Raw genomic sequence first — 27,995 nt, 5'->3', positions numbered from 1 at the left:
CTCAGCAGCCTGCTATGCTCTGCCGACCTTGGGACTTACAATGGACTTAAGTTAGTGGCCTGCCATGTGGTTTGGTAACATCAGGACTGTGCCTTTTGACTTGTCAACCTTGGGGCTTCTCAGCCTCAGCAGACAGCGGCTGTCTGAGTGAAGAAACTCCTCTAGCTCCAGTGGGTTGGGAGCAGGAGGCAGAGCTGGACCCCAAGGTTGAGGGGCTTTCACCCAGCCCCTAGAGCCTGGCTCTCTGAACTTGGACTTAAAGCCTCCAAATTGTAAGAATGAACTCCTGTTTGTTAAGGCCATCCCATTTGTGGTATGTTTCCTGTCAGAGCAGCACTAGGGAACCAGAACATCCTTCAAAACTGTTAGGTTGAAAAAAGGATATAGAGCATTCTATTATAGTGACTGATTGAATAATTTAGTTTATGAAATACCAGTGATATGTTTTAAGTAGCTTTTAATATCATCTTAAAACAAGGACTTCCTTTTTTCTCTCTAGCTACCCCTCCTCTGAGTCTCTGATTTTTTATCAGTTAGAAGTGAAATCCTTTTCCTTTGGTCAAAAGCACAAATTTTTCCTGTGTTCAAGATCTCTGATTTGATTAATTCTGTTGCCCAGCAGCTGTGCTTGATGTCAGGCCATTTCTGAAAACACTGATTGTTATAAAGAGCTTTTTTGCATTAAGGTATTTGGCTTATTTGAAGGTGAGTATCTGATGGAATTTGTTACCAGTACATATGATTTAGGAGCCCTGGGAACGCAGTGGTTAAAGCGCTTGGCTGAAAGGTCAGTGGTTCGAACCCACTAGCTGCTCTGCAGGAGCAATGAGACTGTCTGCTTCCATAAAGATTTACAGCCTTAGAAACCCTATGGGGCAGGTCTGCTCTGCCCTACAGGGTCACCATGAGTCAGAATCAACTCCACAGCAGTGGGTTTGGTTTTTGGATTTGAATGTATGATTTGATGATTTTAAAAATGTAAGTGAAATAAATTTAAAAAAAAAATTTAAGTAAAATTTGTTTAAGAAACAAGGGAATAGTTTTAATCATAGATAAATCTTTTATTTTTTTTCCACTCTGTGACTTCATTAAAACAAACAAAAAAAACTTATTTTTAATCAAATGTTCTAAAATTACCACTTTTCTAAAAATGTCTCTTACAGCTGAAACTCTGTAAGATATAAGAGCATTTTAGTTCTGAGGATGATACATACTTCTATAAAGAAGTATTTCCAAATGGAAACAGCGCTGAAGATTCTGAAATAGGGAACCTTTCCAAAACCTACTTGTGGTTGCCTGGGTGAAGAATATTAGGTCACAACACTCAAAAAGGAAATCCTGGCCTAGGAAGCAATTGATAAAGGGCAGATGTCTGCAGAGTCCAATGAAGCTTTTAGAGACACTTGTTTGGGCCTGCGTGCCAGGCGTCCAGCATTGCCTCTCGAATTAAATACCACGTGCTTCCAGTGGGCTGAGCCATGCTTGTCCTTCCATTTTTGCTTCTCTGCTACGTAATATGTCATTCTTATTTTTAATCTTCTATAAGTACTAGTCATCATCCTACTGAAAACTGCAGCCTTTCTTCGCTTGTCGTTTGTGAAAATGTTATAATAATGAGCAGCAGGGTGGCTTTATGGCATTTTAAAAATCAAGTTCATCAGTATTTTAAATAATCAGTTTATTATTTAGTGTCACTATTAATTTGGCAAATACTGAATATTTTATAACTTTAATTTTATAAATGGTTTTCTCTTTTTTCTGGTATATCCCCATTTTGTAAAAGTAGAAGCTAATGAAAGAGAGGCTGAGTGAGGACTGTAGCCACATAGATGATGTGAAAGGAAAACTAGCGTTCTGGATAGTCTTTATTTTTTCTTTTATTTTTTAACCTTTAGCCCAAGTGATTTCCTCTGTACCGCGGAAGATGGGGCAATCTACTTCCATAGTGATTACTGCCTCAGAAACCCAAGGAGGGGTCGCTATGAGTCGGGACTGACTTGACGGCACATAACAACAACATATAGACGCAGTTTTTTTGTTTTTTTAACAGCCATTTTTGTTTAAATGGAACTCTTTGTATTCAGATTTTCTTTTCAAAGCAAGAAATAGCTGAGTTTAAAAAGATTCTACCAAGGAAGCTATGCTAGTCCAATTTTTCTAGCTACCTCCTATCTCAAAATGTTTCAGAATAATTTTAATGGGTAAATGTCATTTGGGAGAGAAGCACAAGGTCACAAAAACAAATTTACCTGCTGCTTTAAGCCCAAAAGAGTTAGAAGTCCTAGCATTCAAGCTTTAGTAAAATTTCTAGCAGATAGCATCTTCATTTGATTGATGTATTTAATTTGAGCTGTGTTTTAGGTTAAAAAGTACCACCAGTCTATTTACTGTTGAGAACTTTGGTTTTTTGTTTTAGGGATTACATTTTCCATTATTTTAACAACCATGGAATTTTGACTTTTGGGAAGAAGAGACTTGATTAATGATGTAAAATTAGGAGCTCTGTGGAGGGAAACTTGGAGGATCTTCTAAATTCCCAGAATGTGTGCATATTTTCTGTATATATGTTTGTGTACATATGCCTTTTTCTGAGGACAAGGTCCATAATTTTTTATTATGGTCCTTAAATAGGTCTGTGATACTCCTTCTCCCCAGTGGTAGAGCCCTGATTCAAACCAGTTCCCTTATTAAGTTTGAATACACAGCGTTTTATTTTTCCTCTCAAGTGAAGAGAGCCACACGTGAATATCTTTTTTCAAATTACAGCTCTGTGTCACTTAACATCCATGATACATTCTGTGAAATAAGACATTACGTGATTTGTATGTTGTATGAGCACCACACCATACTATATACAGGCCGTCCCTGAATTAAGGAGCTCTGCCTCAGAATGAAGATGGGGCAATCTACTTCCGTGGTGATACTGCCTCGACAACCCAAGGAGGAGGGTCACTATGAGTCAGATCTGACTCGACAGCACATAACAACAACAACAACAAAGGTGGTGTAGTGGATAAGGCATTTGGCTGCTAATCAGAAGGTTTGACAGTTCAAACCCACTAGCTGCTGTGCAGAAGAAAAGTGGGGCAGCCTACTTCCATGAAGACTTGTTGTTGTTGTTAAGTGCTGTCGAGTCGTTTCCGACTCATAGTGACCCCATGCACAGCAGAACGAAACACTGCCCGATCCCGCGCCAGCCCCACAATCCCTGCTATACTTGAGCCCATCATCACAGCCACCGTGTCAATCCATCTCGTTGAAGGCCTCCCCCTCTTTCGTTGACCCTCCACCCTACCAAGCATGACATCCTTCTCCAGGGAATGGTCCCTTCTTACAACATGACCAAAATACTTACAAAATTCTTACAACATGACCATGAAGACTTACAGTCTCAGAAACCCAGTGGGAGTTGCTGTGAGTCGGAATTGACTTGAAGGCAGTGAATTTGTTTTTGAGTCCTTGAATTGTTAATGAGTTCTGTTCCTAAAGTTGAATTTGTATGGAAGTTGGAACAAGTTGGTACAGTTTGTATCTAATGTCAATAAAATGTTTATCTTAATTTATAGTATATAGTACCTTTCTCTGCATACAAAACATTAATTATACACTAAAATATCTTTAACATAATAATACAGTAATAATAATGATGTTTTGATGCATGTCACAAAATAGCATCCATTTGTTACTATGAAGCATTGTATGTACTTCAGATTTTTAATATAATAGGCTTTATAGAATTGGGATTAGTGCCATATATGCAGTGAGACTCAGACGTTGCCCTAACAGCCATTATGCAGCAACTTACAGTAGTGCTTTTAGGTAGACATTTTTGCTGGGAATTGTTTTCAAGTAAGTCATGATTTATAAATGCAAGATAGTAAATTATTCCTTCATTCGATTGGAAAGTTAATAAACCTCACAAGTTGTTCTAAGTACAAATTACAGATTAGTTCTTTTCTGAAGCATTAGCCATTTTACAATTATTGTGAGAACTAAGTACTCTAGTTATGCAGGCCAAATATAGAAGCAAATCATCAAATCATTAGAATGGAGCCAAGGAAAAAGTCGCGTGAAGGAGCTGAACTCACCGTTGAAGCCCAGCCCCATGAGCCGTGTACCAGATTGTAATGATTTAAATCACTTGATGAAATTCAGGTTATTTGAGAGGCTTCTTTTTAACATAAAGTGAAGTAGTAATTTTCCAGTACTCAAATTTTAATGAAAACATTTACTCATGTAAATTGGAGCTTTATTTTTATATATTAGCTTTATGGTTTTATTTGTTTTTACTAAAAATAGTTACTTTTTCCCTTATATTTCCTCATGAAACCCTTCAGAACCACTTCTACAAATGCTATCATTTTGCCTTAAGTATTTTGTTTTCTCCCCCATCTAGTTTTTATGAAGTAGTGCTAACTCTGCCTTAATTTGATTTGGCATCCCTGCAATTGAACATTTGTAAGTATCTTGTATTATGGCCCATCTGGGTTGTCATAGAAACCAAAGACCTCCATCCTCTTCCCTCTAGTTAAAAATGGAATGCAAACAGAGCTTCAAAGTGACGTTTTCCTGGTACAAGTGACAGCCCTGTGAAGTACTGAGCAGAAAGGTTTCTTACTGGTTCTGTTCTCCCATAGTCCACTGTACCAGTCAACTCTGATGCTTGCACATTTTCTCTGGAAAGTTAGGTGAGATACTAATGGAATTTTTAATAAAATGTGAGCATTGGGGAAGAAAAACAAGAATGAAGTTAATCTTCTTCCTGTTATTTTCTTATACAAAAATGGAGTGTTAGCTAGCAGTGTTTTTTGTTTTTCTCCCTTTATTATTAGCTGGTCTGTTGAAGCCTTGGTACATGTTGCTGAAGCACCAATTAGTCACCACAACTTTGACATTCATTATTAGCCTCGTTATTTACTACTCCCTGGTTCAGATGAATGTGGTTTTATCTCAGTAGAACCTATAGGCCCATTGGCTGAGTACATGGCAATAATTTATTATTTGAATAAAACTTTGTTGATATGGCAAAGTCTACATGGCCCATCATTGAACCTGATGACAAAACATTTTACAGTCCCATTTCTACCACCCTGGTATTTACAGAATTTTTTACTTTACTCTGCATCCTTTCATCTTCTCTACCAGAACCCTCCATGCCTTTTATTTTTCTCTTGGACTTCTGTGATGTTTCTGCTTCTGAAATAGCTGTGTTAATAAGTTCCAGTTTGTTGTTTCAGTTGTGTTAACAGAATGTCTGGTTTGGTGGTTAAGATTTGTTGAGTTATTGATGTGGTACTAAGTTTACAGTGTCAAGTTCTGATTGTAAAACACATATAGAAAATGACATGAATGGCCTCTAAATATGAAACATAAAAAAACGCACATAAGTTTGTGTCCTAATAGGAGTGCTTCAGAGCCATTGCATTAAAATCATCATTAGACAATTGCACTTGATAGTTTTTGGTCAATTCTAAGTCTCTACCATTTCTCAAAAGTAAAACACGAAAGCCTTTAAATAGCACTCGTGTTTTGTGTACTTCTGTTAGTTCCACATCCAACTAATGGTCACTTTCTGCAGTAAATTCAATAAGGAGTATTGTCACATCTTGATGACAGAGACCCTGCAGCTCCCAGCTGAATATGAGTGAGTTTAAATGCTGGTACCTCTAAAAGTAAGAGAATATTTTTTCCAGATAACACTATGTTCATTGTCCCATCATGTGAGAGTAAACAATTTGTTTGCATAGTGTAGTGTGGGAGAAATGATGTAGCAGTTTCTTATGGTAAACATGTTGCTTTTTTCTTTAAAATTTGCTGCCAGCACTTAAAATTTGACTGATGCTGCTTTTTGGTTTTTGCCAAGTACGAACCAGTTGAGAGGGTATTAGCCTCAACTCTCTAGTCAATTAAAAATTAGACTCTCCCCTAGATCATTAGGCGCTTTGGTGGCATACTGCCTAAGGCATTTGACTGCTAACAAGAAGGCTGATGGTTGAAACCCACCAGCCACTCCTTGGAAGGAAGATTGGGCAATCTACTTCCGTAGTGATACGGCCTCAGAAACCCAAGAAAGGGTCTCTATGAGTTGAGTCCGACTCCACAGTGGTGAGCTAGATCATTATTTCTGTTTCTCAGTGTTGAAAAGAAAGAAAGAGTAGGGAAGTAGCTAGTTGTATACTTAATGTCAGATTGCTGCCCGCCTCGCAGAAGTTGTGACTTTGCCTTAGCAGAGGGGAGTAGGACAGGTATTTCTGCTCACTACTGCTGTGACTCATCGTCAGGAAAAAAGGGAAGAATTTTATGTGCCTTAGGCACTATGCTACCAGAGCTCCTTTTCTCCAATAAACTTACCTTACTCCATTTCTCCTAAGTGATCATTTTTAATTATCACCTGTATTGTTAGGATATGTTTAATACTTTTGTCTCAAAAATGTTCCTAGGGTGTACATACCCCCACGTTTGATGGTGCCTTCCTTATGGCCCCACTTTCTCTATTTACTGTTGTCTTCTCTGTTTACGTTTTTTCAGTTTGCCAATAATTTTGCTTATTGACACTTTATAATAAATATAGCCCTTTTGCATACACCTGTCTCCTGAAACAGCTGTATAAACTTCTTAAAGAATTTAACTTGCTCTAATATCGTACCCCACAATGTCTAATCAATACTATGCACTCAGTAGGTTTACTCAGTAAAAGTTGTTTTCAAGCCTCGTACTGCCCACCCTATTCATGGCCCTATTATCCTTTGAAATACAAGGTGAGTGTGTGATTAGCAAAGTGCATGCAAAACAGCAAGGGCATTGATCGTTGTGGGTGATTCAGAGGATGTCTGTGAACCTCTTCTAATGCTGCTTTAAATTCTGTGCTAGTAACACAGATGGAAACCCAGCTAGGAATAAGTTGCCAATCTTTAAAACAAAGACTTAGAATGGTTTGTATTTGCACTTCATGCTCTTGTCCTCTGGGATTCAGTAATCTTTTTAGCCTCTCTTCACATCAGTGCATGTGTATTCCTGGGTAGCAGACTGATTGCTGCTGATGCTACTAAAATGTTTGGGTAGACACCTTCTTCATAGCCCAGCTTTCAGAGATGACCTGCTTGCACATGGGCCTGTAGTGTATCATGTTTTTGTATAAGAGCAGTAGGATACAGTCTGCCTCTGGTTGACTGAAGTGGTAGTTTTAGATTCTGGTAAGAAGACCTACTGCAGGTGAGGGAGGTTGAAATTGCAGAATGAGTTTGCAAGCATGAAGCAGGTATGGCCAGCAGCAGGTTGGTTTGCACCGTGAGACAAGCAGCACACATAGGTGGCCCAGCAGTGAGTCAGAGTGACAGATCATGAAGACATGTGACTTCTGCCTGATTCTTAGCATGATTATAAAAGAACCACAACCAAACTCACTGCCGACGAGTCGCTCCCGACTCATAGCAACCCCTCCTTGGGTTGCCGAGGCAGTATCACTACAGAAGTAGATTGCCCAGCCTTCCTTCCGAGGAGTGGCTGATGGGTTTGAACCATCAGCCCCTGGTTAGCAGTCAAATGCCTTAGGCACTATGCCACCAGAGCATGATTATAGAGAGTAGGATTTTAAATTAAGGCTGAAAAACAAGCACTTAGTAAAAGAAATTATATTCATTAGGAAATGAAAAGCATGTGTATTATTAGGCAAAGAGAAACTGGGCTGTCACTAGGTCTGGACATTAAGAAACCGTGTTTTCAGGAGCTGCTTCCTTTCAGCATGGGCCTGCTTTCTCTGTCAACACACGGTCATTGAATGCCGTTCCGCAAAATGCTTCAGCATGCACCATGCAGCTAGTAGATGCTAAAATGACATCTTCAGTATTAGTTCTTTAAGGTTATAGACCTAAGAAAACCACTTTTAAACAGGATACCATGGTGGTGAGTGTCATTAAAAACGTACACAAATGTAAGTTTGTAATGGTATTAAGCAAAATTAAAATATTCAAGGAAAAATCCTTCAGTTTCATATCTAAAGCATAGGAAAAAGAAGTGTGTAGATAAATTCCCAGATCTAATCATCCGTCTTCAAAATGTAAATGTAAACAAACATTTCTCTGCCAAACACTTTCAAAAGTACTAAGTGTTTCATTAATTTTCAGAAATAAGATTTTACTATTGTCTTATATCTCTATAAAAAGTACTAATATAGTGGTTTAAGTGTTTAAATATAGCATTTGATGGACAAAATGGTGTGCCACTTAAATTCCTGTACTTTAATTATCTATCAGATTATGCTGTATCATGAGCCAGCAACTTCAGTTACATACATTTATGTCATGAAAAACAAGTTAGCAATGTTGTCTAATGCATTGGGAAATGAAAAGCATGTGTGTTAGGCAAAGAGAAACTGGGCTATCACTTGGTCTGGACATTAAGAAATGAGCAATGTTGTCTGGATACCTGTTACCCTTCCTTGAAGCACTGTGATTAGAGATGTACCCAGAAATACAACACTGCAGTGCTGGAAATCTTGTTCTGGGATGCTGTGGGGGCTGTGAATGCCACTGGTTTAGGCAGAGGTATAAATATAGCACCTTTTGTTTCCAAAATAATTGGGATCTTATTCCAGCACCTACATCCCAAATTGGCTTTCGTTTTATCTGTTCAAGCATGTACACCTAGACTTTGCTCAGAGTAGAGAAAGTGCTAATCTACCATTGTGCATATGGAAAATAGCCTTCCTGGCTCTGCATTAAAAACTCCAGGAGAATGCATTATTAATGGAATAGGCCTCTCTCAGAAAGGGAAATCATTTATGTGGCCACTGTCAAAAGGATATAGATAGACTTAGTGCCAGTTCTTAACCAGTTTTTTAAAGTGAGTTTCTGAGAGAGATGTATAGAGAAATACTTCAGTGAGTAAATTTCCTTCACTACCTGCAGCTTATAGACACCAATGTGGTCTAATTGTAATATCGATGACCTTGTAATTGTGTCACCTGAGATGTTTTAGTATATTGAATACATTTCTCATAGGATGCCACATTCTCAAAGGCTTGAAAAATAATAAATTTGGAGTTTTGATATTGTGAAGATTATCAGAAGAGTTTTAAATCACTTTTGGTTTAAATACGCTCCCATCATTTGTTTGCTGGTTTCCAGCTTTGTGTTTTGGTTTGTTTTTGTCTACACTTGTATAGTTGAGCTGAATATGTGTGCCAATAAGCTGCTGGGCTGCGTTCAGCTTCTGCTTAAGTCTGCAGTATTGAGGTGTTCCTTTTGTTACATGTGCTGGTCTTGTAGACTCTATAGGGCCTTATCAAATGCAGCCAGTTGGTGCTGCTGGTATGAAAGCACAGGGGAGCTCTCATGTGGAAGGCTAATGGAGTGTAATTATAAAGAAAAATGAACTGCTCAGCCACTCTATCTCACTCTACCTGCACCAAGAGTGACAAGTGCTCTGATCTTTTATAAACTCTGGAGCAGAGGTTTAACCATCTAAAATTATGACAGTATAACTGTCACACAAACAAACACTCTATGAAGTATAGGTACGCACCCTATGTAGGAATTACGTCTTCCTGTTACAGGGAGTCTCGGTCAGAAAAGGAGCACCTCCACCTACCAAGAAAAGCTCCTTGTTAAACAGTGTACTTTGATGTCACTTCTTTTCCACTCAATTTGTCCCGTTTTCTTTTCCTAAAGGTGCTTTCTCCCCTCTGATCAGTGGCACAGCTGACAGCCTGCACATAAGCAGGTCCATCCACCTGTATCCGTCAGATGACAAATACTCCTGCTTTCTCCAAGCAGGTCCATCATACTTACCCTCACAGCCACCCTTAAATCGACTGGGTTCTGCAAAAGGGCATGGAAACAATGGTGTCTTTTCACTCTCATCATCTAAGCACAATAGTCTGTAGGAAGCTCAAGTACTGTCTGACAGTTGGGTCTTGCTCTACATATGGTGCAGAGATTACACACGATTCTGTGGACTGAAGATGGAGTTAGATCCTTGTGTCCTTTGCTTGAAATAACACAAGAAATATTTAATACAGTAAATATTTTAGTAGGAGGGACAAGGACACAGACGAACCAGGGACACATTCAGAGGTTGTGATGACTAGACAAACCTGTGTTGTTAGTGTGTCACATTGCCGGGGAATGTTGCAAAGTCGTGCTGCTCCTGGAACATCTGAAGGATAAGCGGAGCTGGGTTGATTTAGTGCTTTTGCCAGCTCAGCACAGAGTCGAAATAAGGTGTTGCAGAATGATGCAACAACAACAAAACCCCTGACATCTTGTTCTTACAAAGTCTAAAACATAACCATTCTTGGCGAGGCTGTGCTGCCTACTGAGATAAGTAAATTCAGCAGCACATACATTAGGCCTGTGGAGACTAAGCAGAAGTGATGGCTGTGTCACTTACACAGCAGTCTTATTGACTGAGCCCTGGTCTTGCATGATGAGGGTGGGGGGCAATCAGGATTCTTAGTAGCAACTCCTCTAGGGGGTGGGGGGAGGATGCTGATTGAAAACCTTTGTGTGGTTTTTAGTGCTCTTTCCCCAGCCTCTTTTGCATATGAGTTTTGATCATCTGTGTTCTATTTTAAAAGAAAAATAGCTATATAGTTTTTTATGGCAGTAGGCTAAATCTGTTAGTGAATAAAAATTTTAAATCCAGCTTTATATTGGTGGCTGGTAAGCAAAGTTGGCTATGATTTACTTCTTTAAAAACCCACTGGGGTCCAACATTTTATCAGTGTAAATGTTGCCAGTGTCCATTCCATTTATTAAATTGAAGCCATTGTTCCAGAGTTAAAATTTGTGGCTCAAGGCTGGAAGGTTGGCAACAGAATCTTAAAATTGTCCCTTTTACTCCATAGACCAGGGGGGTCATTCTTGTTGGGTTGGCTCCCGCAGGCACCCCTGCTCAGCTGCCAGAGAGAGTATCTTGGATGAGGATGTACAGTCTCTTTGGTGTTTTGGAGCAAGTTGTCTAGCACTGTCCAGTCCTTAAGAACATGTCCAGCCCTTCAGGTGTTCAGAGCAGCTTTCAGAAAGTTCACTTTCCATGGGCACCATCAGTGTAGCTTGCTCTAGAGCCACCTCTTGAGCCAGTCCGTGCCTTTTCTCTGCTGCCCCATTTCCCACTCCCATTGCGTCCTCTGGCTCCTCCCTTGCTTGGCCCCTTGAGTTTGTTGCACGGCTTTCTCAGCTTCCTTGGTTCTCTACAGTACACCTTTGTTTCCTGGCTGTTCACTACATCTAGAAACTGAAGACCAGTAGAAACACCTCCCCCTGGCCCAGCTCCCCACACCGCTCGCCGTCACCAAGCCTCCTGTTAGCCCAAGGAGAGTTGGCTCAGAAAATGAGCCCCAGCTCTTTGTTCAGTGAACAGAGCTTCATGTAAATTAGTTTTCCTCACTGCTGTTGAGTCGGAACCGACTCCTAGTGACCCCTCCTTGGGTTTCCAAGGCAGTATCACCATGGAAGTAGATTGCCCAGCCTTCCTTCCCAGGAGTGGCTGGTGGGTTTGAACTGCCAGCCTTCTGGTTAGCGGTCACATGCGTTAGGCACTACACCACCAGCACTCCTTCTAGAGTCGTAGAGATTCCGTACTCTAGTCCTCATTTGACTGTTAGATAATTGTGTAACTTTTAGTTGGTCATCAGTCACCACGTGGCTCATTGACAGTTGCCTTAATCCATACCAAACAATTGTGAGAATCTTATTTGGAGAAGAGGATGTGAAAATTTGTAAGAGTAAAGTGCTGTATAAAACATATGATTACTTAGGCTAAAAAATCAAGTCATTAGGGAAATAGTAGAAGAAAATGGTACTGCCGTTTTTCATTTAGGGTTTATCCAGAAAGTAAGATTACTGAAAAATTATTAATTAATCAATATATTTATAACATTAATTCATTTTTTCTTAATCATGTAAGTTAAATGATTTTGAAAAATCTGTGCGTCCAGAAATGAGAACCAGTTAAGTGTAGGAGATGTTAGTTGTAGTGTTCTGGTTGGATCCCTGGTCTGATTGCTACATTTCACTTACTGTAATTCCCTAGATAGGTTCAGTAAGGTGGTTTTCATTTTTTCTGACCTCTACTGCCTCAGCAACCCAAGGAGGGGTCACTATGAGTCGGGTCCAACTCGATGGCACATAACAACATCAACAACTGTGAGGTACTTAAACAGCTGCTTTATGCAGCCCTAGAGACAACTGCAGTTCAGTGGGAGAGAGAGATTCCAGGCTATCCTTTCATCGGTGTCAGGTGATGACGAGGGAGTTAAATGGTCTGTAAGGTACTTTAAACTGCTTTGATAAAGTCAGCACGATTGTGGAACATATTATTAGTAAATTTTTCCTTCTCACTTTATCTTTTGTATATAGTTATTTGCTTCCTATATGTTTTCAGATATTTTGTCTTGTCATATTCTTCTCAGTATCCATTACTTGTTTTGTTTTTAAATCTGTGTCTTCCCACTAAAGTCACACCCTGACCCTTTCTTCATGGTAAGATTTTGATTAACCAGGAGGCCATTTTAATTTTCTGGGTATCTGAAATCCTTTTTGATTCACCTCTTGTTACTGAAAAATTTTCTAAGTAATGTCTGATCCTACTTTTCTCTCCTGGTGACTACAGTTCAGTTAATGTAATTACTGTGTAGGGGTTGAAAGCTGGTAGCCCATGGGCATAATCTAACCCACAAAGGTATTTTGTTTGGCTCACAGTGTTAAAAGCAATTCGTACATTAATGCCGGTAGAAGAGGTATTCTTCCTGCAGCTGACCTTAGTCCCCATAACTCCTTGTATCTTACTGCTGGTCTGCTTTGTTTACTATGGTCCCTGCCTTGCTTCTGTGCATTTGTGTTCTCAGCCCTGAATGGAAGTATTTTTTAATGGTTTAGCTTCTTTGAAGTATACCAGGATCACCATTATGAACATTAGTTTCTGTGTACAGTGCTGTAGAGGTGGGAGGTACAAGTCAGAAGATTACATTCTTGCCATTCAGAGATTCATAGAATTTCAAGCAGAAGAGAATGTTAGAAACTGAATGGAGAAGCTGAGACCAAGATTGAATGACTCACCCAAGGTCACAAAACTAGTTGAGTGAGATGTGGGGCTAGAATCCAGACTTCGTGGCCCTTTATTTCTCCTATGCACTACTACCTCTTAGATGGCTTAAAAGCAGAGTGGAAGGAAGTGTGTTTGTGTGTGTGTATGCATGTGTGTGTGTATATAGTTTTTATTAGGCATTTGTGGCTTACTCCAGCTATGTTATATAGTATATAGATGTGAGGGCTCTGAATCCAGTAAGTAAAACAATGGTGTGGGAGGCTGGGGTATGGAATTAAATAACAAGAGCTAGATCTCTTAAGTCTGACTCTATCCGACTTGAGATCTAGGTCAAGTCACTTACCCATGCAGAGCCTCTGTGTTCTATCTAGCAGGTAATATCTATATGATATTAGTGCTGTTATTTTTATTGTAACCGTTACAGAACTCAGCCTCTACCACGTAAGTCTGTATCTAAAAATCAAGGGACTGACCTTATGTTAAGTACAGTGTCCACTTCTCTTCTGACCCTGTACCCCAGTAATTATTTCAGATGAGGAAACTGGAGAACAGTGTAATAAGAGAGTGAGCTATATGTGCTGTACTAAGTAGGATGCTAACAGAAGATAAAAATCATGTCATTTTCACTTTGGCCATTCCATCCTTTCTAAAGCTTGTTTGTGTATACTTTTAAATGTTTGTACAGATTAGTGGACTGGATTTGGTATCCTTTGTAACTTGTAGAGAAGTATATTTCTTCACTTCTTCACACATAAGATTTAACTTAATAAAATACTTAAATTTTTAATCAAATGTATTTTCTCAAGAGACTATTTTCCATTTCTTTTATATTAATAAAATTCCCAGTACTGACAATTTAAAACAAGAAAGCAGGCCTCCTGTAAAGTTCTGAAGGATGAGTTCTGTCTTCTGTCTTTGATGCAGAAAACTCAGACTAAACACAGAGTTGTACAAATCATCCTTTGTCACATGTTTTAGAAGATCCAATCCCTTGAAGTTAACCATCTGTCATCTTGGCATTATACATAGGTGATGGAATTGCTCCCTCCATGTTGTTTTATGTGGGGGTCTTGTCAGAAAGTAAATTTGTAACATTGTTCATTTTTCTTTTTAAGTGATTGTAGCAACTACTTGGTGATAAAATGCTACTACTGAAATAGTGAATACTTTGTGAAATTTAGAGATAACTACTTATTCAGTAGTTTTGGAATCTTTTTTAACCTCTACTTATGCTGTTATTGTAGATGATCTAATGTTTTTTAAGTATCAAGAATATGTTCAGGATGTTCTTTTGTTAAAATAGTTCCCAACTCAAGAAGTCAGTGTTTAGTGATTTACAAGACTTAACTTTTGTTTAAATGTAAGGAAAACACAACATTTCATCATAGAATATTTTCTATATGCTGTATACTACCTGACACATTATAGTGCTTTTATACTTTTTTCTAACATTTTCTTTTGAGAAATACAGAATTGAGAGTTGTTAAAAGTTATCTTGGCTGTGGAAATTATTGATCCAGGCAGGTCTTAGTAGATATATTCTGTATAGAATTTGATAAATAATCTATTCTATTTACCTCTTCCAGCATCTGACTCTGTCTTGTGTTTCTATGAAAAGATGACTTTCTGCATTATATTAAATAGTACTCAGAGCTTGGAGTAGGCAAAACAATTTGTTGTATCTGAACAGTGTGCTGTGTTGTGATAGGAGTTTTCAGTTTTGTTCCTTCCTCCTCCTTCCTTATTTTAGGGTCATCACTGTGCTTAAAAACTGTATTTTCATACCCAACTTGTCAGGGGCAACTACTCTGCAGCCATCTCCAATCATAATTTTTCCATGAGGAAAACCACAGTAGTTTCAGGATGGAGGAGGGAGAGAATTTCTGTAGTGAATGGGAGCACTCTGACATTAAAAGGCAATGCATGAAATGATGAATGACAAGCTGGTGGTGTGTGCAGTAGTGTTCTAGAACGGATAGTTACAGAGGGATAGTTACAGAGGGCTGAACTGGAGCTTGATTTGCAGATTAATAGCTTCCATGTCATATCTCATTGTGCTACAAACACAGTGATTCAGGCATTTTTTTATATTAGTAAACAGTTAAATTGTACAGATTACAAATGGTACTCAGGTGTTTTGTTTGTTTTTTTCCTGCTATCCTCATTGCTGTATTTACATTTAAATGAGGTATCTCGTTTATGCATTGAGAGTTTTAATCCTGAACCTCACTACAGAGGGATAAAAAATCTGGGCCAAACTTAGATTTCTACACAGGTAAATATCCCCTAATGTGTTTAATTTCTGAGATTTAAAAAAAAGGGGGGGGGGATAGCATCTGCTTTCTTAATCCTGTGCTTTTTTGGGGGAAATTCTCATTAAAAAAAAAAAAAAAAAAAAAAAAAAAAAAAAAGAGGGGGGCACAAAGATAGCTTCAACTAACATTTTTAAATGTTTGATTAGATGTTAAAAATCAAATGATTGGAATACAATTGACATTGGAAATACAAGTCACATTTAATTAGCTGTTGCTCTGGGTAAAATTTTTTACTAAACAAATTGTATTATTCGTTGGCTACCATCCCTTAAGGAGCTCTTGTAGCTTAGTGCCTAAGGCATTTGACTGCTAACCAGAAGGCTGGTGGTAGCAGTCACTCCTTGGAAGGAAGGTTGGGCAATCTACTTCTGTAGAGATGCTGCCTTGGAAACCCAAGGAGGGGGGTCACTCTGAGTCTTATCCGACTCGACAGCAGTGAGTTTCGTTTGTCCCATCCTTTATTTTTACATTGCCCTTGACAGCTTTCTAAGCGTTCCACCATTAATTCATTTGATCCTCAGCATTCTTCTGAAAAGCAGAGAGGTATAGCTTAGTGCTTCAAAGAAACTCAGGGAACTTAACTGTAAGCCATCTGAGTTCTGACTTTGGCCTCCTTCATCTTTTATAAGAGAAATATATTATTACAACAGCTACCATCCCTAGCAGGCAAGGTACATTTTGAGTCTACATGTTTATACTGTTTTGCTCAGCATCTTGGTATGTATATTGGGATCTGTAGGCCACAGGTATTAAGTACAACAGCTACACTCCTGCTTGATGCAAATTAAAGACAGTTCCCAGGCTCTTTAAATTTGGGCAAGGTTTGACTGTAGCATTTTCAACAAGCTTTTATAGCATGCATAAGGGATTGGGGGGGGAAGGTTGGGGGTTGAGTTTATCCATTAGAGCATGAATGAACTAAATAAGAAAAATGTAAATGGCATTTCAGTCAGGCTCAAATCCTCTTTAGAGATGGAATATAAACTCCATTGATATGAATAAAAAAGGTCTAATCCTCTGTGGAGATGGAATATAAAACCCATTGGTATAAATACCAGCATGGTGTGTGTGTGTTTTGAAGGAAGAGTAAAAGCCAAAGAATAATTTTTTTAATTAAAAAAGTAACCCAAAGTCTAATCAGTACCATGACATATGTAATCGCCACCATCTGTTAAGCATCCATGCAGAGAAATTCTAAGTTTATTGGGAAAAAAGCTCTGTTAATTCCAGCTACTGTTGTTCCTTAATTCATTTATATTGTACTACGCAATTTCTATTGACACCTTGCAAAACCTAAAAATAATCATCTATGCTTCAAACCCCCAAAGACCTAGAGACAGGACTTCAGTAGACAGCATACACTGTTCCCCATGGAAGATGAAACTGTGGACATTGCCTCTATCAAACAGGTGGCACTTTGAAAGGGGATATGTGAGAGGTTAGAAGCTATTTGCCATATTCTACCCAAAACCCAAAACTGAATATCAGAGAATTTGAGGAAAACATTCTAGTGCCTGACAAAAGGGAATAAAATATGTTTGTATTTTTAGCTAAGCATATGTTTATAGCTGCTGCCACCAGTATTCCTTCTGTGTCAGAATTCTATCCTGTGTGTCTCCCTAGAATATTCTCTCTAAAGACTTGAAGACGTAATCTCCCATTGAATTTCATTTACTACATTAAGAGGGTGCCTATTTTGAGTTTATTCTTTTTAAACTACAGTGTTCTGTGTTTTTGTTCATGAGATGGTGGAATCTTCACTTAATTTTCTGTTTCCTTTAAACAACATACACCTTTTGTGTATTATTGTAATTTTATCATTAATGTTATGCCAGTGACACATACCCTATTCTTTAGAGCATAATCTTGTGGCAGCCTTCCAAAGATTGTCACCATATCACCTTCCTGCATCTTCAGTGTCGATGAATATTGATGATGTAAGTAAAGTGGTTGAATTTCTCATTGGACAATAGAAGGATTTTTATTTTTTTCCTTTTTGGGTAAATTCTGGCTCCATCAACAAATGCAGATTTCTCCAGGGTAGTTTCTCAGTACACATAAAATGTAGTATCCCTGGTTTCATTTTGAGCATTTGGTAAGTCTAAAGACCTGGAACGGTTTTTGCTGCATCTTGGGCAGGAAGATGAGTAAAATTTATTCTTGGCTTTCTGGATTTGTGGAAAGTCTCTGTGAGCTCTGGTATGAAGGACAAAAGTTGTATTCGAACTGTATGGTTGACCCATAGAATAGAATGTTTAGTACATTTAGTACAGTGCTATGTTAATGAGATGTTTGAGTGGCTGGCTCATCGTTGAGTGGCTTTTGTTATTGATATAAAACAGGTAATGCAGCATAGAGTGCCAACAAATTGAGTTACCTACCCTGTGTGAAAAAGCAGAGAGCCAGCTGGGGAGGGCAGGACCTTATACCTGGAATTGCTCTCGAGAGCCGCTTTCTGAAACTTGGGTGACAGTTTGTTGTTGGAAATAAGCTGATGGGTTGCTTGGTGATGGGGGGCTGCCCTGCATCCTGCATCTCCCTTCTTCATTGATTAAGGCCATGAAGCATGAACCAGTTAACTGAGATAGCAGAAAGTGGAACCCGATTTACTGCTGCATCTGACCTGTAAACTTCCGTATTTTTCTTTGGGATCTGTCTTGCTGTCGTGTGACCATGTTGATAGTATCGCTGAATATCACAATATCGATCTCTGACTACCTGTCTTGAAAACTGTGACATGAAGTGTCATAGGCCTTGTGAACTCTTCTGCCTGAACAAGCCCTGATGGAACCTAATGATGCAGACGTCAGGGGAATCTGGACTTGGGATTACACACTGGCTTCATGGAGCAGTTCTTGACAGATGGGTTGAAGGGGGTGAAGCTAGCCATTCTGGAGGTCTGGCACATGGGCCTATTGTTTATAGAAAATATGTTGAGGAGAGAAGACAGTAAGCTACTTTCTTTCTCTCCCTCTTCCCATCTTCTTTCTTTCTAGCTCTTCCTTTTTCATGTTCTTCTTTTTTTGACTCAATAGCATTATCAGTGAATAATAAGTGACTAGTTCGGAAACCCAAGGAGGGGTCGCTATGAGTCAGGGCTGACTCGACGGCACATAACAACAACAACAACAAGTTAATAAGACAGCCTTTTCATAGAGCTTCAGATTAATGTTCCAAGGTAATTCGTTGGATTTAAAGGTCTCGTGTAGATGACTACTCTTGAAAATGCAAAAAGGTTTATGCCAATATCCCCTTCACAAATGACCAGAAGAAGTCCTAATTTCCCCATTTAAAACACGTGATAGTGAAAGTATAGGTTCATCTCCTGTGGAGATGGGAGGAGACACTTGGTACAAGGGGCATTGAGAACTTTGATAGCACAAAAAAAACCAAAACCAAACTCATCACCATCAAGTCAATTCTGACTCCTAGCGACCTTGTAGGACAGAGTAGAACTGCTTCATCTTTTTCCCACAGAGCAATTGGTGGGTTCAAACCTCCAACCGTTTGGTTAGCAGCCAAATGCCTTAACCACTGTGCCCCTAGAGCTCCTTGACATCACATAGCTAGGATTTATGAAGCATTATAACGTGTTCTGCCACTGCTCCTAGAACCAGCACTGACGCAGATCCATGTCCTGCTGATGTTTGTGTGAATGTTGTGTATTCCAGAGCAGCAAGGTGGAACTGGAACAAGAATGGAATGTGGGGCCTAGAAAGCCAGCCAGTGCACGTGGCCTTTCTTAAGAGAGTAGGAACAACTCTGTGACTGAGGGATGTCTCCATTGCCGAGCTCCCCCAGGGTGAAGTCATTATTTTTCAAACTGCAGTGACAGATTTTTAAGTGGCAGGAGCATCAGGGCTTCCCCAAAAACCTTGATGTTGAAAAATTTCACACACATCCACATGCATGCAAACGGCATACTTGGTTTTCTTGTAATCTGGTGAACAGCAAGGGAATGCATGGGAAAAGCATTTCTGAGCGGCTGTGAAATACCAGAGCTGCCTTTCAAAAACACTTGACCCAGCTCGTACAATGTGACCCGTGTCCAATCTGCACAGTTCCTTCTTTTGCTCCCCCCCCCCTTTTTTTTTTCATTCCTCTCAAGGACTAATGTAAGTTTGCCAGTATTTCATTCTGTTTTCTTCCCCCACAAGCTACCAAGGGCTTTCTTTCACGCCCTGGGGGAGGAACAGTTGTGAATGCAGTGTGATTCACTTGACTCCTACTGTCCTGATTCCGGTTTTCATTGGCCGTCACCTCGCTCTCTCCATATGGCTGAAGAGTACTCTAGCCTGCATCCTTTGCTCGCTCTTTTCCCCTTCTGTTCCCTTCTGCGGTTCGTAGCACTGGGAGCGGGTTCTGGGCTTTGTCTCTTGCTGCTGGTTGACCCCAGTTAGGCAGTAAGTGGGAGAGCACACTGTTTCCTAAGGGTGGCTGTAGAGGAGGACACACCCTTTCTTCTGTGCCTGGTACAGTAATTATTTACTTTCCTGTGCTGTTTTTGTTCACAGTTTACTTTCTGGTAGTTGTCACATCTGTGTTGTATTATTTCCTCCTGGTTTTTCTCCTCCCTCTGATTGGAGCTGGGTTTTGGTAAGGGTTCTTGGACTCCCTTTCCCTGGCTGTTGGTGCTGCACTTTAGCTAGTTTGTTAACATCTGAGAGGAAGGGGAGCTGAAAGCAACTCTTACTTGACCACTGAATGTTTAAATGTTCTGGCAGCCACCCACAATAAGATCTGCAGGTGATGCCCAAAACTGTGTGTAGCACCCTGCTGTCACCGCCCTGCTTCCAGGCTACAGCGCTCAGGTACACGGTCCTTTTTATACCCGAGAAATAGAAGTGTGAAGACTTGAAAGTTAATTTTTATAACCATTTGATATTTTTATTAATTCGCATTTTTATTATTCTGCATGTGGTTTCTACAAAGACTTTGGACTCTGCATCGTTTGTTTTAAAACACTCGCTCAAAGACACACGGCTAGCAGGGTATAAAGTATAGAAGAATCACTTCTTTTTTTTTTTTTCAATTGGCCTTTCTCTGGCATTTTTGTTGTCTAAAAAGAATAACAGTGTTTTTGGATTCTTCAAGGAAGTATTTTGTATTGAACTTAAAGATTTTTAAAATCCATTTTTAAATAAAATACTTGAATGTTTTCTAAATATTTTAATGTTCATATATGCTAAATGAGTAGCCTGTAGGTTTGGACCTTTGGAGAATATGTGCAATGAAAAGAGTTGGTTAAAATCATAAGCAGGAATTTGAAAATCAACTGGCCCTTCTGGTTTCACTTCACCCTTTATTTAAAACTCTTCATTCACCTTTTTCTCCACTCATCATCTATGTTAGAAAATAACAGTCTATTCTTAGCAGATATAACAGAGCTCAGCTGTGTACTCACCTAAAGTGGCAGAAAGGAATGGTGCTTATACTTTCTTCCATCCACTAGGGATGGAGAGTCAGTGGCCAAGTCTGGCCCCAAATGGTTAGGACACTGGGTCATTTGCTGGTCTTCAGCCCTGTCATTTTCCAGATCACATGAAGAGAGCAGCATATATATTCAGCAGCGTAGTTCTAAGCACAGAGGATACACTTGTGAACAAACGTAGTCTCTGCATTCATCCAACAACAATACATGTTGAAATATATTATAGTAATAAAAGTATCCACATACACATTTGCTTAGATTGAACAAGGTCTCTAGAACATTCAGGAAACCTTAATTTAAAATTTTTATCCCACGTAGCTAAACCTCTACTCTCCCTAAGCAAATATATACATGTTCATAGAACCTGTCCCACCAAAGGAGTCCTGCTCATGAATTAATACAGTAATTTAGAATATCTGTCATTTATATTAAGGAGCTCTGATGGAGTAGTGCCTAAGGCATTTGACTGCTAACCAGAAGGTTGGCAGTTCAAACCCCCCAGCCACTCTGCAGAAGGAAGACTGGGCAGTCTACTTCCATAAAGATTTACCACCTCAGAAACCCAAAGGGGGTCGCTATGGGTCGGAATTGACTTGATGGCAGTGAGTTTGGTTTTGTGGAGTTTTTTTTTTCTTTCTTTCTTTTTTTCGGTTGTTTATATTAAGGAGTTATGGTGACATTGTGCCTAAGGCATTTGACTGCTAACCAGAAGGTCCATGGTTCAAATCCACCAGCCACTCAGTGGAAGGAAAACTGGGCAATCTTATTTCCGTAAAGATTTACTACCTTCGAAACCCAAAGGAGGTCACTATGAGTTGGAATCGACTCAATGGCAGTGAGTTTGGGTTTTTTGGTTTTGTTGTTTATATTGATGAGCCCTGGTGGCTTAATGGTTAAGTGTTTTGCTGCTAACCAAAAGGTCAGTAGTTCAGTCCACCAGCTGCTCCACAGAAGAACATGAGGCAGTCTGCTTCTGTAAAGAATTACAGCTTTGGTGAACTTGGAGGACATTATGCTGAGCGAAATAAGTCAGTCACAAAAGGACAAATATTGTATTAGTCCGTTATTGTAAAAGTTAAGGAAAGGTTTATCTATTGGAGGACATTTTCTTTGTTGGTTACCAGGGGTGGGAGGGGAGGGGAGGGAATGCTGTTAGATAGATAGAGATAAATATTGATTTGGGTGAAGAGAAGGGCAATGTACCAAATGTGAGTGACCAGTATGGCAGCATTGAGGATGAGAAAGACATAGAGAGTTACATGGGCAGTACAGACAACAAATATGAACCCCTTTGCATATACAGTACTGAGTTGTCAGTGAAAGCAAACATGGGTATAGGGACGGATAGATGGGTGAACAGGCTGAACAATTGGGTGTGTCTAAATGGAGAGTGTATCCAAGATCATATATGGGGTTGGCAGACAATGGGCCTATAAGTTCATGTGAATGATGTAGGAGATCCTACATAAAGAGGGAGAACAAAGTGGTACAAAACTCAAAATTGTTTGGAGGCAAAAAAAAAAAGAAGGTGGGGACCAGGTTTGCTGGTCCAATGGAGCCTGGTGTAACCACTGAGACTATGGCCCCTAGTTGCCCTTCAGGTCTGGAATTGAACCCACAACTGTGGTTTCCAGCCAAACAAAGTACAGGCACGTGAGTTAAACATTTACCTCAAGTAGACACACGCCCTGGAGAGAACAATCATGGGAGAAGGAAGGGCTGCTTATGCACAGGGAGATAGCTCAGGGTGCAGAAGAGTATGAAGGGATGGACACTGGGAGGAGGTAACTATGGGGAGGAAGTGGGAGGGGAGCTGCTGCATTGTAAATTTTGGTCAATGACATGAGACAAAGTATATGTGAACTGCTGTATGAAAAGTGAATTTACTCTGTAAATCTTCACCCAAATCCTAATAATAAAAAAAAAAAAAAAGAATTACAGCTTTGGAAACCCTATAGGGCAGTTCTACTCTGCCCTGTAGGATTGCTGTGCGTCAGAATTCATTCACCTGCAACAAGTTAGGTTTTTGGTGGTGTTTATATTGCTGGGTTCAGGGTTCTTTTATTTAAAAATTGTGTTGAATGTTTTAAATTGGGATAGATACTTGATGTTTGATTAACAAAAAATTAGTATGACTGGTGTCTCTGTTATCAGTTGGAAAAAACTAAATAATGTCCAACAGTATACCAGGCACAGTTCTGAGTGCTTTACTTACATTACCTCATTTGGAAACCTAAGGGTTAGATACTGTTAATCACCACATTTTACAGAACAAGAAATTGAGGCACAGGTAGGTTAAGTAAATTGCCCAGCTCACATAGCTGATAAGTAGCAAAACTGAAATTTGAATTGAGATACTATGGCTCCAGAGATGCTCTTCACTGCTGACAAAGCTAACAGTTGTTAAGAAATCTGAGCTCTGCTCTGTGATCTCCATTAACTTTTCATCTGCATGCGCCAGTTTCCCTTTATATAAGAAACATTTCTTAGGCTGTGAGTTTCATGTTGGACAGTAATGTCTGTTAAATGCTTTAAACTCCTCATATGTAGACTATGTATAAATTTTAGATGTAAGGAGCTCTGGTAGCATAGTGCCTAAGGCACTTGACTGCTAACCAGAAGGCTGGCAGTTCAAACCCACAAGCCACTCCTCGGAAGGAAGGTTGGGCAATCCTACTTCCGTAGTGTTACTGCCTCGGAAACCCAAGGAGGGGTCGCTATGAGTCGGGGGCGACTCAACGGCAAATAACAACAACAGTTCTAGGTGAAGCTCTGATAGCACGGTGCCTAAGGCATCTGACTGCTAGCCGGAAGGTTGGTGGTTCTAACTCACTAGTCACTCTGTGGAAGCAAGTCTGGGTGATCTAATTCTGTAAAGATTTACCACCTCAGAAACCCAGTGGGGGTTGCTCTGAGTCAGAATTGACTCAATGGCAGTGGATTTGGGTTTTTTTTGTTTTTGTTTTTGTTTAGTTAAAGAACAAATGTCAGGGGCATATATATAAATGCTCCGTATTTCTTTGTTGCTGATAGAGCAATATCCTAACCAGTTTTCTTTTTCTTTTCTTTTTGTCTTCATTTGGTAGAAAAGAGTAGTTGAACAGCTTCGGAAGAACCTGATAGTAAAGCAAGAACAACCAGACAAGTTCCAAATACAGCCATTGCCACAATCTGAAAACAAACTACAGACAGGACAGCAGCAACCACTACAGCAACTGCAGCAGCAGCAGTACCACCACCACCACGCGCCACAGTCGGCGGCACCCTCTCCCAGCTTGACTGCTTCACAGGTAACGTGGGGCAGAGCATTGCAGCCTGTACATTGAATGTTGGTTTGTTACTGGCCGTGGAGAACTGAATCTTGTTTAGACTGTACTTACCTAGTACTCACTCAAAAACTCACTGCCATCGAGTCGGGTCCGACTCATAGAGGCCCCTCCTTGGGTTTCTGAGGCAGTATCACTATGGAAGTAGATTGCCCAACCTTCCTTCCGAGGAGTGGCTGGTGGTTTGAACCGCCAGCTGTCTGGTTAGCAGTCAAGTGCTGTAGGCACCAGGCCACCAGAGCTCCCAACCTAGTACTAAGCAAACTTTATTTTGGCTACCTTTTTATACTGTAAATGGGATAAGAAGCACTTGAAATTCATTTACAGAGGAAATAACATTATTAAGGATCAAAAGTTCAGTGATTTTCCTAACTGTCCAAAGAAGGGGGAAAGGTAGTCAGTGACAAAGAAAAATTGCTTCTCTGCATTAGAACAGAATCAAAGCCTTGTTTTGAATGCCTGTAATGTTTGTATTAGTTCTAAAGATCTGTCAGACTTGGCCTCTCTCAGAATTGTTTTCTGGAATTCTTAGCAATTAGGAGTGGAGATATTTTAGGATCAATGTCCTTGGGATCAGGCTGAAAGAAGCAATTTGAGGGTGATATATTTTCATTATTAATAGAAACAAAATATTCACTTCTAAGTCCATAGTCTTAGAGATATAAATCTGTTCCAGTACACTGAAGGAAATCTCAAATGGAAGCTACAGGTCAAAATTAGAATTAAAGGGTGGGAGCTTAATAACATCCTAAATAGGTGTAGCTATATAAATGTTTTTACTGTAGAGGGCATTTGAACTATCATATAATGTAATAGTGAAACGATCAAAATACATAAAAAGTGCACATTTGAGAATGGACATGGCATTCAGTTAAGAAAACTGTTTGGGCTTGATCTTCACACACTTACCTGTAATATAAGCATGCCTTTTAAAAAGAGACAACTGAGCAGTGGTGTTGATCCTTGAGCTGACAGACCACTTTAAGACTGTTAAAAGCTATGGATCCCTGCTCCAGAAAAAATCACATTTATACCTATACACTTGTTTTGCCCATGAATTCAAGGACTTTGTGATCTACTGCATGGACGTCCCTCACCCAGCAACACAAAGTCTTTATCTTTATAGAGAAAGGGAAAAAGTTTGTGTCATTCATTGTTTATGGCTGTTGAGCTGGTTCATCAATGAAACATTTTACAAGTGAATAATTTTTAAAATACTAAATAGTATTTTTTAAAATAGTAAATTTATACCAGGCCTGTCTTAAGTGCTTTACGTACATAACATATATAATCTTCGCCCTAACCGTGTGAAGAAGGTATTATTATTATTATTATCCTCTACTTTCTACTTTTTAGAGGAGAAAACTAAGAAAGAGAGAGGTTAAGTCATTTGCTTGAGATCATATAGGTGGTATATGGTAGAGCCAAGATTTGAACACAGATGTTCTGGCTAGTCCATTTAGCCATTCTTCTCTATTGCTTATAATACCGAGGTGGGGAAGGAAAGGGAAGGAACTGCCAACACTGTATAAAATGCTAGAGAAATCCTTGTTGTAAATCAGATAGCTTAGAGTGGCCTGCATAATTTTTACCCTAATCTCCATTCCAGGAGTTTTTGGAAATGAGGCATTCAAACTGACTTTAAAAATCCTGAGCCTGATTTGTGTTGCTTCTGAAAGATTGCTTATTAAGATTACATTTGTTGGAGTTTTAAATGGTGCTGGGTTAGGTTATTCCTTTTCCAAAGTACAGTGTGATCACAAAGTGTTTACATGGAAGGAGTGTGGTAGAGCTCATTGTTTCCTGGTGTATAGAAGTTTTCTCTCAACCCATGGAATCTTTCTGTTCAAGTAACATTCCAAGTTATACAACTTAGAGAAAATACTTAGAACAGCCATTCCTCTCCCTGGTAATGTGTGTTCTGTGCTGCCTTGGGACGATGGATGGGGAAGGGCCAGAGGCTTTTCCCTCCAACAGTGTTGTGCGGCGTCTCTCCATATGGTAGCCACCTGATATATTTCATTCTTTAGCTGTCCTTTGTTGTGTACTTTTTTTTTTAATGCAAATGTCTAATATTAAAAGCCAAAAGGTCCTCTAGGTTTGTTTTGTGTTTTACAGTGAACTATCAACCAGTACTTACTGAATGTCCTCTATATGCTAGACTCTGATAAACAAAGGGGTAGCAATGGTGCCTGCCCTTGGGAGCCCTAGAATCTGGTACATAATGACACATATTTTTATTTATTCTGTAAATATTTATTGAGTTCTCTACTATACTGCCTCGGAAACCCAAGGAGGGGTCGCCATGAGTTGGGGCCGACTTGACAGCACATTAACAACAACAAACAACAACAACTATGTGCAAATACTATGCTAGGCAATGTGAAAGATGGATTCACAAATAAGACAGTTTCTGTCTTCAAAATTTTTTAAATGTAGGAAGGGAATACAGACAGCTAACAGAGAAGAATAAAATGGAAATACCAGTAAAGAGCTGTGAAAATACCAGAGGATAGAGTGATTTTGACTAGAAGGATCAGAGAGCACTTTACTAAGGAGGTGGCATTTGAGCAGGGCACAACAGATGAATGAGATTTCAGTGATCAAGAGGTGAGCATTGAAGGTGTAGAGAACAGTATGAACAAAAGTATGGAATTGAAAAAGTAAATGCATATCCTGGGGATAGCAGGTCGGCTTGTGTGGCTAGAGCATGGATCCCATGGAACAATGGCAGGAGAGAGATAAGTCCAGAAAGTTAGGATGAAATTAGCTTATGGAAGCCCTCCAGTTCATGCCAAAACTTCTTGAGCTTTTGGCAGTCAGAAAAGGGAGTCATTAAAGGTTCATGAAGATGAAGACAAAGACAAGTGCGAGGTTAGATATGGCATAAATTAAATATGTAGGTTCAGAAAGGAATGACCATTAGTTAGCAATCAGAGTCTTTTACTCTAAACCCAGTGATTGTTGTTGTTGTTGTTAGGTGCTGGCGAGTTGGACCCGACTCATAGTGATCTCTCCTTGGGTTTCCGAGGCAGTATCAGTATGGAAGTAAATTGCCCAACCTTCCTTCCGAAGAGTGGCTGGTGGGTTTGAACTGCCAGCCTTCTGGTTAGCAGTCAGGTGCCTTAGGCACTGTGCTACCAGAGCTCCTAACTCAGTGATTAGCATGTAACAAGGCATAAAGGAGGTAATGAGGAGGTCTTGTGTTGGGGATGGACCAGCTTCCTTTACTTAGTTACCATTCATGCATGTATGTGTATTTTGAAATGTTTCCAACCTATCAAAAAAGTAAAAGAATAGAACAATCGAGTACAAGTGCACCCTTCAACCTATACTTACGGCCCTCTCATTTTTAATGATATAATTAATACAGATGTAAAGAAGAGTGCAGTTACTAAAACCAAACAGAAAATAAGCCCTTAGAGACAAAACGGGAGTTTCTTATTTTGGTTGAGTATACAACAGTGACTTTCCATTCAAGATTAAAAAAACAAACAACCTTTTACATTTGAGGGAATTACAACTGATGTCATGAAACAAAATGTGTATAAATTGTTGAATGGGAAACTAATTTGCACTGTAAACTTTAAGCTAAACCACAATGAAATGTTCAAAAATAAATAAATAAAATAATCTCTGGAAAAAAAGAACAAAACAACCTAAAATAGATGTGGGGGTTAATTAGAACCCATAGTTAACAATCCTTCTGAAGGACTGCTTTGTACATTGGAGTCCATCTGTTTTACTCTCAATAGCTTGTGCTTTGCGGATGAACAACAATAAAAACGTAACAAAACAAATACATGAAAAAGATTTTCTGTTAGTTTTTCTTGTCATGTATGTCTCCATTAACTCCCAGCTCATGCAAGTTGGATT

General features: G+C 39.4%; 1 protein-coding gene across 1 annotated transcript in view; it reads left to right on the top strand.

Annotated features, from left to right (window-relative positions):
* Positions 1 to 27,995, top strand: part of PHF21A (PHD finger protein 21A) — a 202,615-nt gene that overhangs the window by 135,269 nt on the left and 39,351 nt on the right. Inside the window, exon 4 of the mRNA XM_042781750.1 lies at positions 23,880 to 24,083. Coding sequence (XP_042637684.1) covers positions 23,880 to 24,083 — 204 coding nt within the window. The remainder of the gene's footprint in view (positions 1 to 23,879; positions 24,084 to 27,995) is intronic.

This window comes from Orycteropus afer, unplaced genomic scaffold (genome assembly GCF_000298275.1).
Source record: "Orycteropus afer afer isolate SDZICR_OR568_19922 unplaced genomic scaffold, OryAfe1.0 scaffold00165, whole genome shotgun sequence".
In the NCBI taxonomy this organism is placed as follows: domain Eukaryota; kingdom Metazoa; phylum Chordata; class Mammalia; order Tubulidentata; family Orycteropodidae; genus Orycteropus; species Orycteropus afer.
The sequence above is the reverse complement of the archived record's forward strand: the minus strand, read 5'-3'. Positions and strand labels throughout refer to the sequence as shown.